Source organism: Mirounga angustirostris, unplaced genomic scaffold, assembly GCF_029215605.1.
Source record: "Mirounga angustirostris isolate CCGP_5_RB_7025 unplaced genomic scaffold, mMirAng1.0.hap1 SCAF_17, whole genome shotgun sequence".
Taxonomy (NCBI): domain Eukaryota; kingdom Metazoa; phylum Chordata; class Mammalia; order Carnivora; family Phocidae; genus Mirounga; species Mirounga angustirostris.
This window is the reverse complement of record NW_026991725.1, coordinates 42,590,362-42,604,680: the sequence shown is the minus strand read 5'-3', so window position 1 is coordinate 42,604,680 and position 14,319 is coordinate 42,590,362. Positions and strand designations below refer to the sequence as shown.

Sequence of the window (14,319 nt, the reverse complement as noted above, 5' to 3'; positions counted from 1 at the left end):
TTTAGGTTTCTGACGGAATGGAAACATTAATCTGGATGTTCAAGCAGTGGACTGGTTACTGACCCCCAAGCTAGGTTGTCAATTCCTGTGTTGTACGTAGATGGTTACGCCCAACACAACATAGCTACGTGGGGCAAATATTTTCACAAATAGAGCAAGTAACTAAAGCATGTTCTCAATACACAACTGACTAGATCATACTTCCTACCGGTGATAAGGCAAAACCAGCTTCAGATCTACTGACCCTGCGGTGTGCGTTGCATAGGCTGTGAAAACTGGTGCAGTACTGGAGCAGGGAAGCCTCCCCAGAGAGGGACTCTCTCCCAGCTGCAGTCGCCAGGGGCCGTCTGTCCTACATAATAAAAACACGGCTCTGCTGCGATCTATCGAACCCGCTTCCAGCTCCGAGCTCCCTAGAGTGGATTTACCCTCTTTATCCTCCCAGAGGCCTTGTGGTCACCAAGGGGAACCTGCCTATTATATTCGGGTGCAGCCCCTGCCGTGTCCTGCACCTCACTTCACAAACTGTATTTTGGGGGAGGGTGTCATCCTATCGGATCAGATTAACCTCAAGGACAAAGACCAAGTCGGCCTTGTTCCCCATTGTTCCCGGTGAGCACTGTTCAGGAGAGACTGCACCGACAACCACCCCCCTATCCCCAAAGCTCGTGTCCTTTTCACGGACTCTGGCCTACAAACTCAAAAAGTTATTGGCCCCAAACAAAAGGAAGAGGCTTTTAAGATGTGTGTTCAAACACGGCTAAAGAACATTGCCAGGAAAATGGCGTAAAAGTGTGAAGGCCAAAGACAAGCCTCGGTGGATGGTGAGTAAGATGAAAAATCTCTGAATAAGTGCAGAGAGGCAATCACCGTGTTCACAGTAGGAATGCAAGGATTTTTTTCCTCTCCTCATTGATACCACAACTTGTAAAGTCAGTAATCTTTACTCTTTCCCTCACTCTCGGCAAGGCTAAGTACCTAGAGCAGCGCTGTCCCATAGGAATATCATATACAGTGTAATTAAAACATTCTAGTAGCCGTATTTTAAAAACGGGTGCAATTAATTGAAATCACATATTTCGTGTGACTCAGTATATCTAAAATACGGTCATTTCAACAGACAGTCAATGTAAAGTTATTCACGAGATATTTTACATTCTTTTCTTAGTTTTGAAATCCGTGTGCATTTTACAACACAGCCCGAGAGCACAGCTTGCAAAACATGTGTACAACCTCAGAGAGGGCCCCAGATAATCCTTTGTGGAGTAAGAGGTCATAACGACTTACATTTTATTTTAAAGTCTAAGAAAGAAAGCCAGCTTTAGAAACATTTAGTATTTGACGAATACCAGCATTCTTACTAGGCATGTTTATCGGGTCAACCGTCTTGTAGCATTTGGACATATTCCGGCCCTAGGGCGAGAGCTTCAGCAGAAGCCAGCCCCCATCGACTTGTTCGCTGTCAACACTGCAACCCACTGCACGCTGCATGTGGCTGGTTTAGTGGATGAAACATTTATGCACTTCTAACTAAGTTAACCTTCACAACAGGGGAGCGTTCAAACACCCCTGCAAAGATGTGCTGGATTCAAGACGTGCCCGGTCACGCGAGCCAAGCAAACAGTGAACAAGCGAGTGTAACCCTCCCGAAGTTAAAAGCGCGACTCTGGACCTCAACACGGAACGAAGCCAGGTCAGGAGGTGGCGCGGGGCCAGGGGCGAGCAGGGAAGCCCGCCATCAGGGGCGCTTGGCGAGGTTTAGGGTCCCGTGCCCAGGGAAAAGCCAAGCCCCCCGGGCCCCCTTCCTGGGCAGGCGTGTCTGCGCCCCCCGCCCACAGGGGGCCCGGGAGCCGCAGGTGCAGCGCAGCCCGGGGGGGGCGTGCCCGGGGCGCTCCCCTCACACACTCGGCCGCGCAGGGCCTCTCTTCCCTAGGGTCTTCACGCCCGGCCCACTCATCAGAGCTGGGGCAAGGCTTTCCAAAAGGAGACCGTCTGCGTGAGGTTTTCCACCGGGCGCCAGCGCTGCCTTTCCCGCGGCGAGCGGGCGCCCTCCGCCCGAGCCGGGGACCGTGGCGGAATGAGGGTGCGGACGGGGCTCCTCGCTCGGTGGCGGCCGTCAGCCGGGAGCGCCGGGAGCGCCAGCCCCGCGGCAAAGACGCAAGCCGCCACGACCGGGCAACCCACTCAAATCCCGTCCCCGCGCGCCCCCGCCGTATTTATAGGGGCTGGGCGGTGCCCCGCCCCCGGCGAGATCCTGCGGGAGCTTAAATCGCGCGAGAGCGGCAGCGGCACCGCCCCTCTCCCTCGATCCAGCCGGGTCTCCCTTTCACGTGGAGAGGCGCTCGCGGCCCCCGACGCACGCCCGTACGCACGCCCGTACGCACGCCCGTACGCACGCGCGCGCTGGCGTCAGTTCCTGGCGCCGGCCGCGCGGGGCCCTGCTTCCGCTTTCCGCTGCGGCGCGCGCTCCGCTCTCCGCGGACTCGGGATCATGGCGGCCGCGGCCACGATGGCGACCTCGGGCTCGGCGCGGAAGCGGCTGCTCAAAGAGGAAGACATGACCAAAGTGGAATTCGAGACCAGCGAGGAGGTGGACGTGACGCCCACGTTCGACACCATGGGCCTGCGGGAGGACCTGCTGCGCGGCATCTACGCCTACGGTCGGGGGGCCGGGGCGCGGGCGGGGAGGGCGGCGGCGGGGCCGGTGATGGGCTCGGCGCGTCGTCCTGGGGGCGCAGCACCTCGCTGGGCGCGGCGAGGGCTGTGAAGTCTTCGGGCGCCGGGGGTCACTCCTGCAGCGGATGGCAGGCTTGTGTCTAGCAGGTGCTGGGGGCCCGCGCGGTCTGGGCCCCGAGGACTTAGCGTGAACCCCGCAGGCTCGTGCCCTCAGGGAGCTTGAGTGACTTCGGGGAGAAGCGCCGCCTGGAGCCGAGCTTGCTTCAGGCAGTGCTGATGGCTGCGAAGGGGCAGGGTGAGGGGAGTATGGGCTGCTCGGTAAGGGGGCTCCCAGGGGGGCTGGTGTTTGAGCTGAGGTCTGGGTTAAGGAGCCCGTTGTGAGAGGACCGCGCAGAGGGAGCAGCAGGTGCCAGGACCCTGCCGCACTGAGCCGGACGCCTTCGGGGAACAGAAAGGAGCCCTCCGTGGTGGGAGCCCAGGGGCGAGTTTGGAGCGGCAGGCAGGGCCCGATCTTGCAGAGCGTCCTCTGAGGTGACGAAGAGCTCGAACTTTGTTCCTAAGTGCAGTGCGAAGCCACTGGAGGGTTTTAAGTAGGGGAATGACACGGTCAGATCGGCCCTTTCGGAGGTTATTCTGGGAGTGTGGATTTGAAGAGAGGGAGGCAGGGGAGGAAGGCGGGACGTGAGTCCAGGAGAGAGTTGATGGTGTTGAGGTGGAGACGGGTTGAATGTGAGCCGCAGGGGAAAGAGGATTCCTGGATGTTGTGAGCACCGGGTGGGTGGTGCTGCTGCCATTTGCGTAGGTGGGGAGCACTTGAGGGAGGCAGGTGAGTCTGAGGGGCCTGGGAGCCGTCTGGTTGGAGATGTCGGGAGCCTGGGAATAGGTGGGGTTGCGGATGCAGATGGGAGCGATCAGCATCTTGGCCTAACGCGTTTTACCCAACAGTCCTTGATGTTACCACAGTTTAGAGAGAGCAAGGGCATGGGAGTTGAGAAGTGCCATTGCTGCCGAGCTGGGCGGCAGTCGGCTGACAGTCCTGCCTGCCTCTTGGCATCCAGGACATCCCTGCCCCAAACAGTTTTTAGTTCCCCATCCGTGTGCCTGGTCATCACGAGGGTTTTAAGTCATCTGTTACAGTTTTAATGTTAGACGGGGAATCCACACTACGTTTTAAAAGACTACCCAGAAGAAACTAAAATACATCTTTTGTACATAAACTTCTGTTTACCTGGAAGATAACATTTACTCCTTCAGAGTAGCCTCATTCTTTGGTAATGGCTGTGTTGGAGGGGGTGGGGTTCATGAGGCTGCATCACACGTGGAAGGAGCATAGCGTGGACCCCCCACAGAACCACCAGAGCCGTGGAGTCAGCGCCGATGTAGCGGCATGAACGGCGTCCAGACTGATCCGGCGAGGAAAGGGGTGGCTACAGTGCTCCTGGATTCATTTTCCACTCTCGTAGTTTAAAAAGTAGTGGAAACAGTAAAAAGCGATGCAGGGTGTTGTAACATCAGCACAGAAGGAGTCGGGGTAAAAGGCGAGCCTCTCCCACCCATTCTGTGGAGGACCACCATTAACATGTTGGGGTTTTTTTTAGTAATCTAACTGGGGTCTCTGGATTCTACAACGATGTTTCTTTTATAGAGATTTTGTCTGTACAAATAAGATTCATGTTAGTTTAAAAATACAGTTCGGCCCAATTCATTCAACTGCTGTTTCTTGAGAGCTCCGGTGTGTTGGATTTTGGGTTCGGAGGGGTGAAGGTGGGGCCTTAAAGATACCCATCTGTGCACCAAGGAGCTTCCAGTGTCCTTGTGGTTAGAACTAACTTTCTCTGTTTCTTTTTACAGGTTTTGAGAAACCGTCGGCCATCCAGCAGCGAGCCATCAAGCAGATAATTAAAGGCAGAGACGTCATTGCTCAGTACGTCCCTGGCACCGATCGGGGTTGGGGGCTAGTTAGCTGAGTGCGCTGGGAGGGCCGCTCTTCTCCTCTTCCACAGACTTGCCGCCAACCCTTCCCTGGACTTTAGCCGCAGGGTGTCTTATTTTTTGTTTTTGTGTGCTTTACTCTAGAAAGCTGTTGTACTTTTAGCCAGCTTTATTTCTCGGTTGGCATGTGGAATGATTTATGATACTCTCTTAATGGCTTTATTCCTGATTTGCCTTAATTTTAAAGACTTGTTTACAAGAAAAATTATTTTTGGAGGACGGTTTTGGTCCCAAATTACAGAAGAGCATTACATTTTTAAAAAAGAGAATCTCTCTTTCTCTGCCACCTGTAACACCTGTCAGGGTTATAGACCCTGCAGCTCCGACTGCCCCTGATGCCAGAGCTGCATCTGCTGGCCTTCCCGCCTGTGACACTGCGCGGAGTCCCACCCCTTGCCGTGAAGGTGTTGGTCCCCTTGGGGAGGTGGGCGTCTGGTCGGAAGAAGCTGCCCAGGTGCTTCTGCAGCCCGCCCCTCGGAGCGCTGCTGAGGGTCGGGGGGTGAGAGTGGGACCAGGTAGCCCGTCCTTCTTCACCCCTGTACCTGTGTTTTCTTTCTCAGATCGCAGTCTGGTACAGGCAAAACTGCCACCTTCAGCATTTCTGTCCTCCAGTGTTTGGATATCCAGGTAATCTGCCGCTCTTCAAACAAACCTTCTTTTAATCCTAGGGAGTACTTGCTTTTCTCCTGTAACTGCAGTGTTCAAAAAGGATAGTTTTTAAAAATGTCTGTTTAGTTGTACGGACTCAAATTTTTTAAGAGACTGAACTGCACACTAATATGAGAGCTAACTAATACTCTGTCATATATTCCTTGTCATTTAAATGGGGAGATATTTTAGGGGACATTCTTGTCTGCAAGCAAGAATCCTGCCCAGTGTACCCCACAATTGCTGGGTTCACACTTGAACTTATATTCGGGTCTGTTTATCTCCATTAGAAATGAGATGTGGGGCTAACACGTGGTAACGTTCAAAATAGATCTGCATCTGAATTAGTGCAGTCTGCCTTGAGAATACTGAGGATTCTCTGTTTTCTGACAAATTATTTTACCAGGTTCGCGAAACCCAGGCTTTGATCTTGGCTCCAACAAGAGAGTTAGCTGTACAGATCCAGAAGGTGAGCCGATGGGAGGTGGTGCCGTGTTCGCGAGTGCTGCTTCTAGTTCAGCTGTAAAAGGCTGACCGGTTGATTTAATCTAATCCTACTTTTCGGTTCCTTCAAATTTTGTTTTCTGATTCCTAACATTTTGTCATGAATCATCGTTACAGGAGTTGCTGGTTTATACTAAGTTATTTTTAGTGTAGCTGGTGTGATTCCAATAGCTTTTTGTAGTCTCAGAATTGTAATTTTTTCTTTTTTCTTTTTTTTTTTAAAGATTTTATTTATTTATTTGAAAGAGAGAGAATGAGAGAGAGAGAGAGAGCACATGAGAGGGGGGAGGGTCAGAGGGAGAGGCAGACTCCCCACCGAGCAGGGAGCCCGATGCGGGACTCGATCCCGGGACTCCAGGATCATGACCTGAGCCGAAGGCAGTCGCTCAACCAACTGAGCCACCCAGGCGCCCCAGAATTGTAATTTTTTCAACAGAAATCCATTTGAGTAAAATAATTGTAATTTTTGTACTTAACAAAGACTTGATATATATTAAGATGTTAATACTGTTTTTAGGTGGCTAGGATTATGAATTTCATGCATTTCTGGGGTATTTTTCTAATTAAAACGTATTGTTTCTGTAATAAGAAACCAATAAAATTGGGGCGCCTGGGTGGCTCAGTCGTTAAGCATCTGCCTTTGGCTCAGGTCATGATCCCAGGGTCCTGGGATCGAGCCCCGCATCGGGCTCCCTGCTCGGCGGGAAGCCTGCTTCTCCCTCTCCCACTCCCCCTGCTTGTGTTCTTTTTCTGTCTCTCTCTCTCAAATAAATAAAAATCTTGGGAAAAAAAAAAAAAGAAACCAGTAAAATGAACTTCATTTTGGCACAGAAAAGCCTAGAAGAGGGAGGGTCAGTCTTTTTGTAGTTTTATGGTGTAAATAATACTTGGGTCATCTTACATTGGAGTAGAGATGACCTGCACTTTGGGGAAACTCTGAGGTCTCTGGCTTCAGTGTGGTCCTGAGGGCACGCCCCGGATGTGACCCCTGTTTTAATTCAGGGCTTGCTTGCTCTCGGGGACTACATGAACGTGCAGTGCCACGCCTGCATTGGGGGCACCAACGTGGGGGAGGACATCAGGAAGCTGGACTACGGGCAGCACGTAGTGGCCGGCACACCCGGGCGTGTCTTTGGTAAGCACTTTTGTCTGTAACAGTCGCGCAGTGGGTAGTGTTTGTAAGACACGCTCGAATGACCCAGCACTGTTCTCCATTTGCTGTGCTGCGTGCTGGAGTGTTGGGGTGACGTGTAAGAAGTGGACAGAAGTCTCTGAAATGCTTTGAAACCAGGTGGAGTGGCTGGCTGCTTCCTCGTAGCCTGAGCTCTAATGATTTCACACTGATTCTACAGACATGATTCGGCGCAGGAGTTTGAGGACGCGTGCCATCAAGATGTTGGTGTTGGACGAGGCCGATGAGATGTTGAATAAAGGTAGGAGTCACAAAAGCCTAGACGTCTTCCTGACCTTGAACTGTTAACGTGTTCGCGACGTAGAGTTGAATCGTGGAGCGAATACAAATGTTGCCGGTGTCTGCAGAAAGCCTCGTGCCCTGGGGGCGGCTGGGGACGTGAAATGTGCACCTTGCTCTTCTCACCAGGGGCGGGGGTGCGGGGGTGCGTGAGACCCGTGGCGGCCAGAACCCCGGCATCTCTGCCCAGACTGCGTCTGCGGCTCGGCACTGACGGAGAGGCGTGCGCTCGAGATGGGCGGGTACAGGTGTCTGCTGTGGACGGTGGGGGCACAGGAGTGTGTCAGGGAAGCTGGTTTTGTGGCAGTGGGGTATTGTGTTTAGATACTCTATTTATTTAACTAGTTGTCTTACTGGTTGTCTCGGCTGGTTTTATTCTTTCACCAGTTGATAAGATAAATTTCTGCACTTGTTATGTGTACTTTCTAGGTTTTTAATGTGTTTTAGTAAAATGTCTTAGGACAGATATGTGGTGCCCCTCAGTGATGACAGCTGGGGCATTAGTCTGTGGTGGGGAAACACGTCATGAAAATGTCACCTTGTTACATTGTCCTCCTGCTCGCCCTGCCTGCACACACTCCCCCCCATGCCCCCCCGGCCCGGTCTCCCGCATCATACCAGGGGGTTGGTGGGGTGCCTCCCAGACGTCGGGGTCACCCGGGTGGAGGAGGCACTAACCAGCAGTGCAGGTGGGGTTCTCGGGGTTCTCCTGGTGTCCAGGTCCCCAGGGGCTGCTCTTGAGTTGGGTGAGACGCACAGCTACTGCAGGGCCCGCGGGGCTTCCTTAGTGTCTGAGGAAGCTATGGCTGCCGGTCGCCCCTTGTGCTCCCGTCCCGTGGGCAGCACTTCTTGGGGTGAGGTCTCTGGACCAGCAGCGTCCATGTCCTCTGGGAATTTGTTAGAAAGGCAGATCTTGGGCTCTGTCGTTCGTGTGATCACAGCCTCGACGTCTGTTAGGGGGCCCTGGGAGGCTGGGCATTGTCACACGCTCGCCTGCTGACCCCATGCTGCCCAGGGTGGGCAGAGTGGTGGCGTGGTGACCTGTGGGCCAGGTGCCACGGATTGAGTGTAGTTGATGCAGGATGTCCTAGTTTCCAGTACACAACTATAATGATTCTGTATGTGGGAGTTGTTTCATAACTGGAAGATTGTTTTGTAAAAATCCAGATTTCTGGATTCTCTTTTTTTTTTTTTTTTAAGACTTTATTTATTTATTGGAGAGAGAGTGAGTGAGAGATAGCATGAGAGGGGGGAGGGTCAGAGGGAGAAGCAGACTCCCCACTGAGCAGGGAGCCCGATGCGGGACTCGATCCCAGGACTCCAGGATCATGACCTGAGCCGAAGGCAGTCGCTTAACCGACTGAGCCACCCAGGCGCCCTGGATTCTCTTAAATGTGGCAGATGTGGCCACAGTGGATGCAGGTCCTCCCAGGGCAGCAGCAGCTGGGACTGAGCCTTGACTGCCAGCAAGCGTGTGAGCTTGTGGGCGACCCAGCACTGGGTTTCTGTTGCTCTTAACTGTCGGCACCCCGGCCTCTTGGGGTGGAGCCATGATCCCCAGAGCCTACCGGGGAGGGGCGGGGAGCGGCAGAGGGGCAGGGAGCATGGGTTTCCCGGCTCTGTGGAGGAGAGTCCGTGTACAACCTCACAGCTCACGGTTGCCGCTTGTGTCAAAGTGTGAGCCTTCAGAATTCACCGTGCCTCGTCCTTTGTCCCAGGTTTCAAAGAGCAGATTTACGACGTGTACAGGTACCTGCCCCCAGCCACGCAGGTGGTGCTCATCAGCGCCACGCTGCCTCACGAAATCCTGGAAATGACCAACAAGTTCATGACGGACCCCATCCGCATCCTGGTGAAGCGGTAGGAATGCCCTGCTTCTGGGTGGTGCGAGAACATAAGCCGCATAGCTTGTACCTGGGCCTGAAAACGTGAAAATTCTTATTTTCTGTTTTGAAACGCCAGCTTTTATATGTGCATTCTCTTTTGGCCCAGTAATTCCAAATTTATCACCTAGCTGATGGTGTTTGTCCATCAGTGTTGTGGGAGTAAAATACATAATCCGAGGGATAGCGGCCGTTGAAGGCTGAGACTGGTCGGCGTGTGGCCCGTGCGGCGGAAGTGTTGACTGCTGGGAGGGCTGCGGCCGGGAGGGGCGGGGGCCGCCGTGGGGCAGGCAGGCAGGCGCCGGGAACCGTGCTTGGCTTGTGTGCGCCCGCAGACCTTGGTGGAAGAATGTGTTCACCGGACTTGTCTTTGTCTTCCAGTGATGAATTGACTCTAGAAGGCATCAAGCAGTTTTTCGTGGCGGTGGAGAGGGAAGAGTGGAAATTTGACACTCTGTGTGACCTGTACGACACGCTGACCATCACTCAGGCGGTCATCTTCTGTAACACCAAAAGGAAGGTACGCAGCCACCTTGAGCCGTTCAGTGTCCTTCGGGCCCAAACGGAAGGTTGGTTCTCATAGGAACGCCGGTCAGCCCTTCTCCTTAGAGGCTCAGGAGCGAACACTCGGGCGTGTCCGGTGGACTGTGCAGAAGTGTTGATGCTGGTCCCACGAGCGAAGGCTCGGGAGTCACTGGTTTTAGGTGGGCCCCGGGCCTGCGTTTTGTAGGCTCCCAAGTGATGCTCGTGTGCAGGTGCAGTGGAGAGCCCCGGCAGCTTCCTTGAAACAGGGAAAGGAGTTGGGCCACCTTCCAAAAAAGATGGGAATTTAAATTTCAAATGAGAACAGTGAGAGAGAGTCTTTTTTTTCCCTTGAGAAATTTATATGGAACAAATAAGAGGAGTTTTGCCCTATATGTGCTAGGGAAAGTGCAGTTTTCTGCACGTCTAGTGAAGATCGGTCTGAGTTTTAAGAGCATGTGCGCCGTGCACATTCACGTTGGTTCTGCCGTAGGCGATTGCAGTAAAATCCAGAACACACCATCTGGTTTGGTTTCCGAGCTTACAGTGGCATCTGCTGGTTTGACGTGCAGGTCGACTGGCTGACAGAGAAGATGAGAGAAGCCAACTTCACGGTCTCGTCCATGCACGGGGACATGCCGCAGAAGGAGCGCGAGTCCATCATGAAGGAGTTCCGGTCCGGCGCCAGGTGGGCCGGCTCTGGCTCTTCTCTCGGCACCCGGTCCCGCCGGTGGTGTTCCCTGGGCCCTCTGTCTGCGGGCTGTGCCGGGTTCCCCTCACGCTCCCGGCTGTGGTGGGGGCTGCCAGGGTGCCCTGGGCTAGGTTGAGTGGTGGCGGCCTTCACTGGGTAGGTTGGTCGCCTTATTTGAAGCATGTTTCTTCGTTGCTGGGTAAGGAGATTTTCTGTTTTTCTGTTCATCTTTCCATGATTGGTCTTTGGCTTAATCCCACTGTGGTCAGAGAACGTGCTTTGTTCACTTGTATTCAGATGTGCTTGGCGGCCCAGCGCACGGTCCCCTTCCAGACGCTGCGTGTGTGCGTGCACAGGCTGAGTGCCGTGGGGTGCCCTGGGGGTGCTCCGCATCCTCGCCTCTGTCTCTCTTCACCGTCCCGTCGGCATTGCGAGGGCCGTGGATGCGGTTCTTGGAGGCTCGGTGAGCTCCTGCCAGATGTGTCCTAAAGCCGGGCCTGCGACGCGGAATCGCTCTGTTGGCGGAGGCGCCGCTTTTGTCACAGAAGCGTCTGTCTCCCATCCTGCTGTGATGCAGCCACGGCGGCCGTGGCCGGTCCTGTCCCCTCTGGGCACCCTCACACCCTCCGCCTCCCGCTGGTGGCTGGAAGCTGCGGCGTCCTTGGTGCACGCGGCACGCAGTGTTCCGGTGTGGGTTTTCCTGTAGTGCAGTGGCGATCGCGGTCTTTTAATTGGAGCCCCTGCTCTGGTTTTATTAACGCTGACACTGGTATGTGTGGTTTAAACCAACTGTGTCGTAAGTGCGTTTTATTTTTCATATTTTCTGACTCCTTTATTTCTTTATTTTGGATTCATTCTTACTCTTCTTCCTTCTCCCCAGTTCTGATTTTGGAAAATGTTTCTACCTTCATGAGTTGAGTAGCCTCCTTAGCACAGTGCGTGTGTCCGTCCTCAGCACCTGTCGTGATGGGCACTGGGGCTGCCGTCCCTGCCCGCAGAGGCTGGAAGCGGTGCCGTCAGACCCTGCCCTTCTGTGGAAACTCCACACGACATCTTTGCCTGACAGAGTGTATTTACGTTCAGACACGTATTCACCATTGGATTCTCTTTTCCTTTGTCTCTAACCTTCAGTCTGGATGGGTTTCCTTCTCCCTGAAGAACGTCTTCGTGTATTTAATTTGGGGCTGCCAGTGACCAAATGTGGGTTTTAGTTTGTCTGGAAGCGTTTGCTTCGCTGTGAAATGCCTCCTTCCGTTGTCTCAAGAGAGGGATTTGCTGAGAGAATTCTGGGTTGACGGTTGTTCCGTTGTGAAGTCCCTGCTGCCCCCGCTGCTGTGTTTGCTGTGTTTCCCATTTCCACCCTGATGTGTCTCGGTGTGGCTCTCGTCTTGGCTCCTGTCTGACAGGCATCTGACCTCCGAGCCCGGCCTCCCCACCCGGCGCGGCTGGGGTCCTGTCCTCTCCCCCCTGGGGCTGCGCGTGCAGGTGATGACGTGGCTGTGACACCGTCCTGTTTTTTGAACTCTGTTCTCCCACGTTGCTGTCCCTTCATATTCTGAGTGCGTCTAGAGCAGTCGTGTCCAATAACCTACAATTCAAGCCACACATATAATCTGGGATTTTCTGGTAGCCACAGTAAAACAGATAAAAAGAAGCAGGTGAAGTTGATTTTTAATATATTCTATTCAACCCGATGTGGCATATTATTTCAATATTTTCAACATTTAATTCGCATTAAAAATACGAGTTAAGGTTTTTTTGCTTTCTTTCTGTTTCAAGTATTCAAAATCCTGTGTATTTGACACGGCCAGACATCCCATTCCAGCACATGGCGGGTGCCCGGCCAGTGGCCTGTCGGGTCCTGTCCTGGCTGAAGGGCAGAGTGGTGCGAGTTGCAGTTCAGATTTGAACACACGCTGAACCCCGCCCCGAAGTCACTGACGCTACCTTTCCTGACTCCTTGCTGGCAGAAGTAAAATGTATTTCCCAGTGATTGACAGGGGACTGGCTTTCGACAAATTAAATGCAGTACAGTGAGAGACGCTTCAGTTGTCTTTATCAGTTGGTAGCGTGCAGGAACTCAGTACAGCTGCGGACATGAAGTGCCCTTCTGCACGGATCTGGTGCAGCGACCCCTCACACCTGCGGAGGGGGGGGCCCGTGTGAGGATAACCCGATGAGTTTTCAACTCCTGGTCAGTCTAGGACCTTTTTTTTTCCCTTAAGATTTTATTTATAGGGGTGGGGGAAGAACAGAGGGAGAAGGACAGCAGAGTCTGTGTTGAGCGTGGAGCCCGATGCAGCGCTCCATCCCATGACCCTGAGATCATGACCTGAGCCAGAATCAGGAGTCGGATGATTCACTGACTGAGCCACCCAGGCGCTCTAGAACTTCTGTGACTGAGGTGATTGCCTCAAATTCCTTCTCTTTTTGCAGCCGGGTGCTCATCTCCACAGACGTGTGGGCCAGGGGGCTGGACGTCCCGCAGGTGTCCCTCATCATTAACTACGACCTGCCCAATAACAGAGAATTGTACATACACAGGTACTGGCGGGCTTCTCGGGGGTCTCCTTGCTGGTGGGTTTACTGACACCTTTCCTGCTGCGTTTACTGAAATGGTTTGTTCTGCTCTTGAAGAATTGGGCGGTCGGGCCGCTACGGCCGCAAGGGGGTGGCCATCAACTTCGTGAAGAATGACGACATTCGCATCCTGAGGGACATCGAGCAGTACTACTCCACCCAGATCGACGAGATGCCCATGAACGGTGAGCGGACGCCGGTCCCTGGTGTGGGGAGCCTGGAGTCCCTTTCCTGTTCTCCTTCTGTTTTGGGGAAGTCTGTTGTGAGCCTCCGGTTAGAGCTGTGCGTTTTCATTGTGTTTGTATTATTCCTTAATACGTGCCTTTCTTCCTCTTAGTGGCTGATCTGATCTGAGGAGTCTGTCGTGCTGACGGGGAGCTGGTGGCCGTCTGCCCGCCCTGTGCTCTGGTTGGGAAGTGCTCAGGGACGGCTTCTGGGTGACGGCGTTTGTGTAAACTCTCCGACAGCCCCCAGGACAAGCCCTTGGTGTTTTTTCTTACCTACATGTAAATAATGCACTGCTCTGAGGTTTTTTCATTAAATGTTTAAGACTTTTACCATAAACCCTAATTTATGTTTCTTTCTTTTTTTTTTTTTTTTTTTTAACATTTATTTAAGTAATCTCCACCCCCCAACATGGGGCTCAAACTCACGACCCTGAGATCAAGAGTCGCCTGCTCCACTGGCTGAACCGGCCAGGCGCCCCTGTGATTTATGTTTCTTAAGATGCCCCCAGCTTTTCTGGTAACGTGCAGTGTGATCTGGGCAGCAGGTCAGGCCCTTACCCCCCGTTCTCTAGTCTCTCGAATGGTAAACGGAAGTGGTAGAACTGCCTGCCTCTGCAGACTGCCCACGTTGGTCAGGATGATGGCGCTGCGCACTGTTCAAGGTCATCCCACGGTTTTGATTGAAGGTGTTTGCGTTCGTACGGTTTATGAAGGGGACTTCTGGTATGAACTCCGTCCCGGGGAGACCGTGCAGGGCCCAGAGGCAGTGCGTGTAGGCGCCTCCACGCCGGCAGCTGAGACTGACACCACAGCCCCGGCCGCGCGCAGCCACGCTGTCTCCAGCCAGGACGCGGCAGCCGTCCCTGGTACCGAACCCCGTTTCTTATGGGCGGGAGGGAGGGAGTTCAGAGCTGGAAGAGTGGAGACCACAGATACGTGTCCCCAGCTCGGCCTTGTGTTTGTGCACCAGGTGCCGAGGGACACGATCAGGAGCCCCAGGCGAGTAACTGGAAGGACTGGCCCCCAGCCGTAGTTGTCCTGGCTTCATAAGCACAGCATGTTAACGGTGGAGGAGGAAGGGGTACACAAGGGGAGGAGATGGCGGGAAACCAACCGGAAGGTAAG

At 53.6% G+C, this 14,319-nt stretch overlaps 1 protein-coding gene across 1 annotated transcript; it reads left to right on the top strand.

The window, feature by feature from the left end:
* Window positions 1-2,431: 2,431 nt before the first annotated feature.
* Window positions 2,432-13,537, top strand: EIF4A3 (eukaryotic translation initiation factor 4A3). Its single transcript, XM_045888316.3, has 12 exons — window positions 2,432-2,660; window positions 4,528-4,600; window positions 5,229-5,295; window positions 5,723-5,785; window positions 6,823-6,955; window positions 7,173-7,253; window positions 9,010-9,151; window positions 9,556-9,694; window positions 10,269-10,384; window positions 12,824-12,931; window positions 13,025-13,152; window positions 13,305-13,537. The coding sequence occupies exons 1-12, from the start codon at window positions 2,492-2,494 to the stop codon at window positions 13,319-13,321; spliced, it is 1,236 nt and encodes a 411-aa protein (XP_045744272.1). The 5' UTR covers window positions 2,432-2,491; the 3' UTR covers window positions 13,322-13,537.
* The last annotated feature ends 782 nt before the right edge of the window (window positions 13,538-14,319 follow it).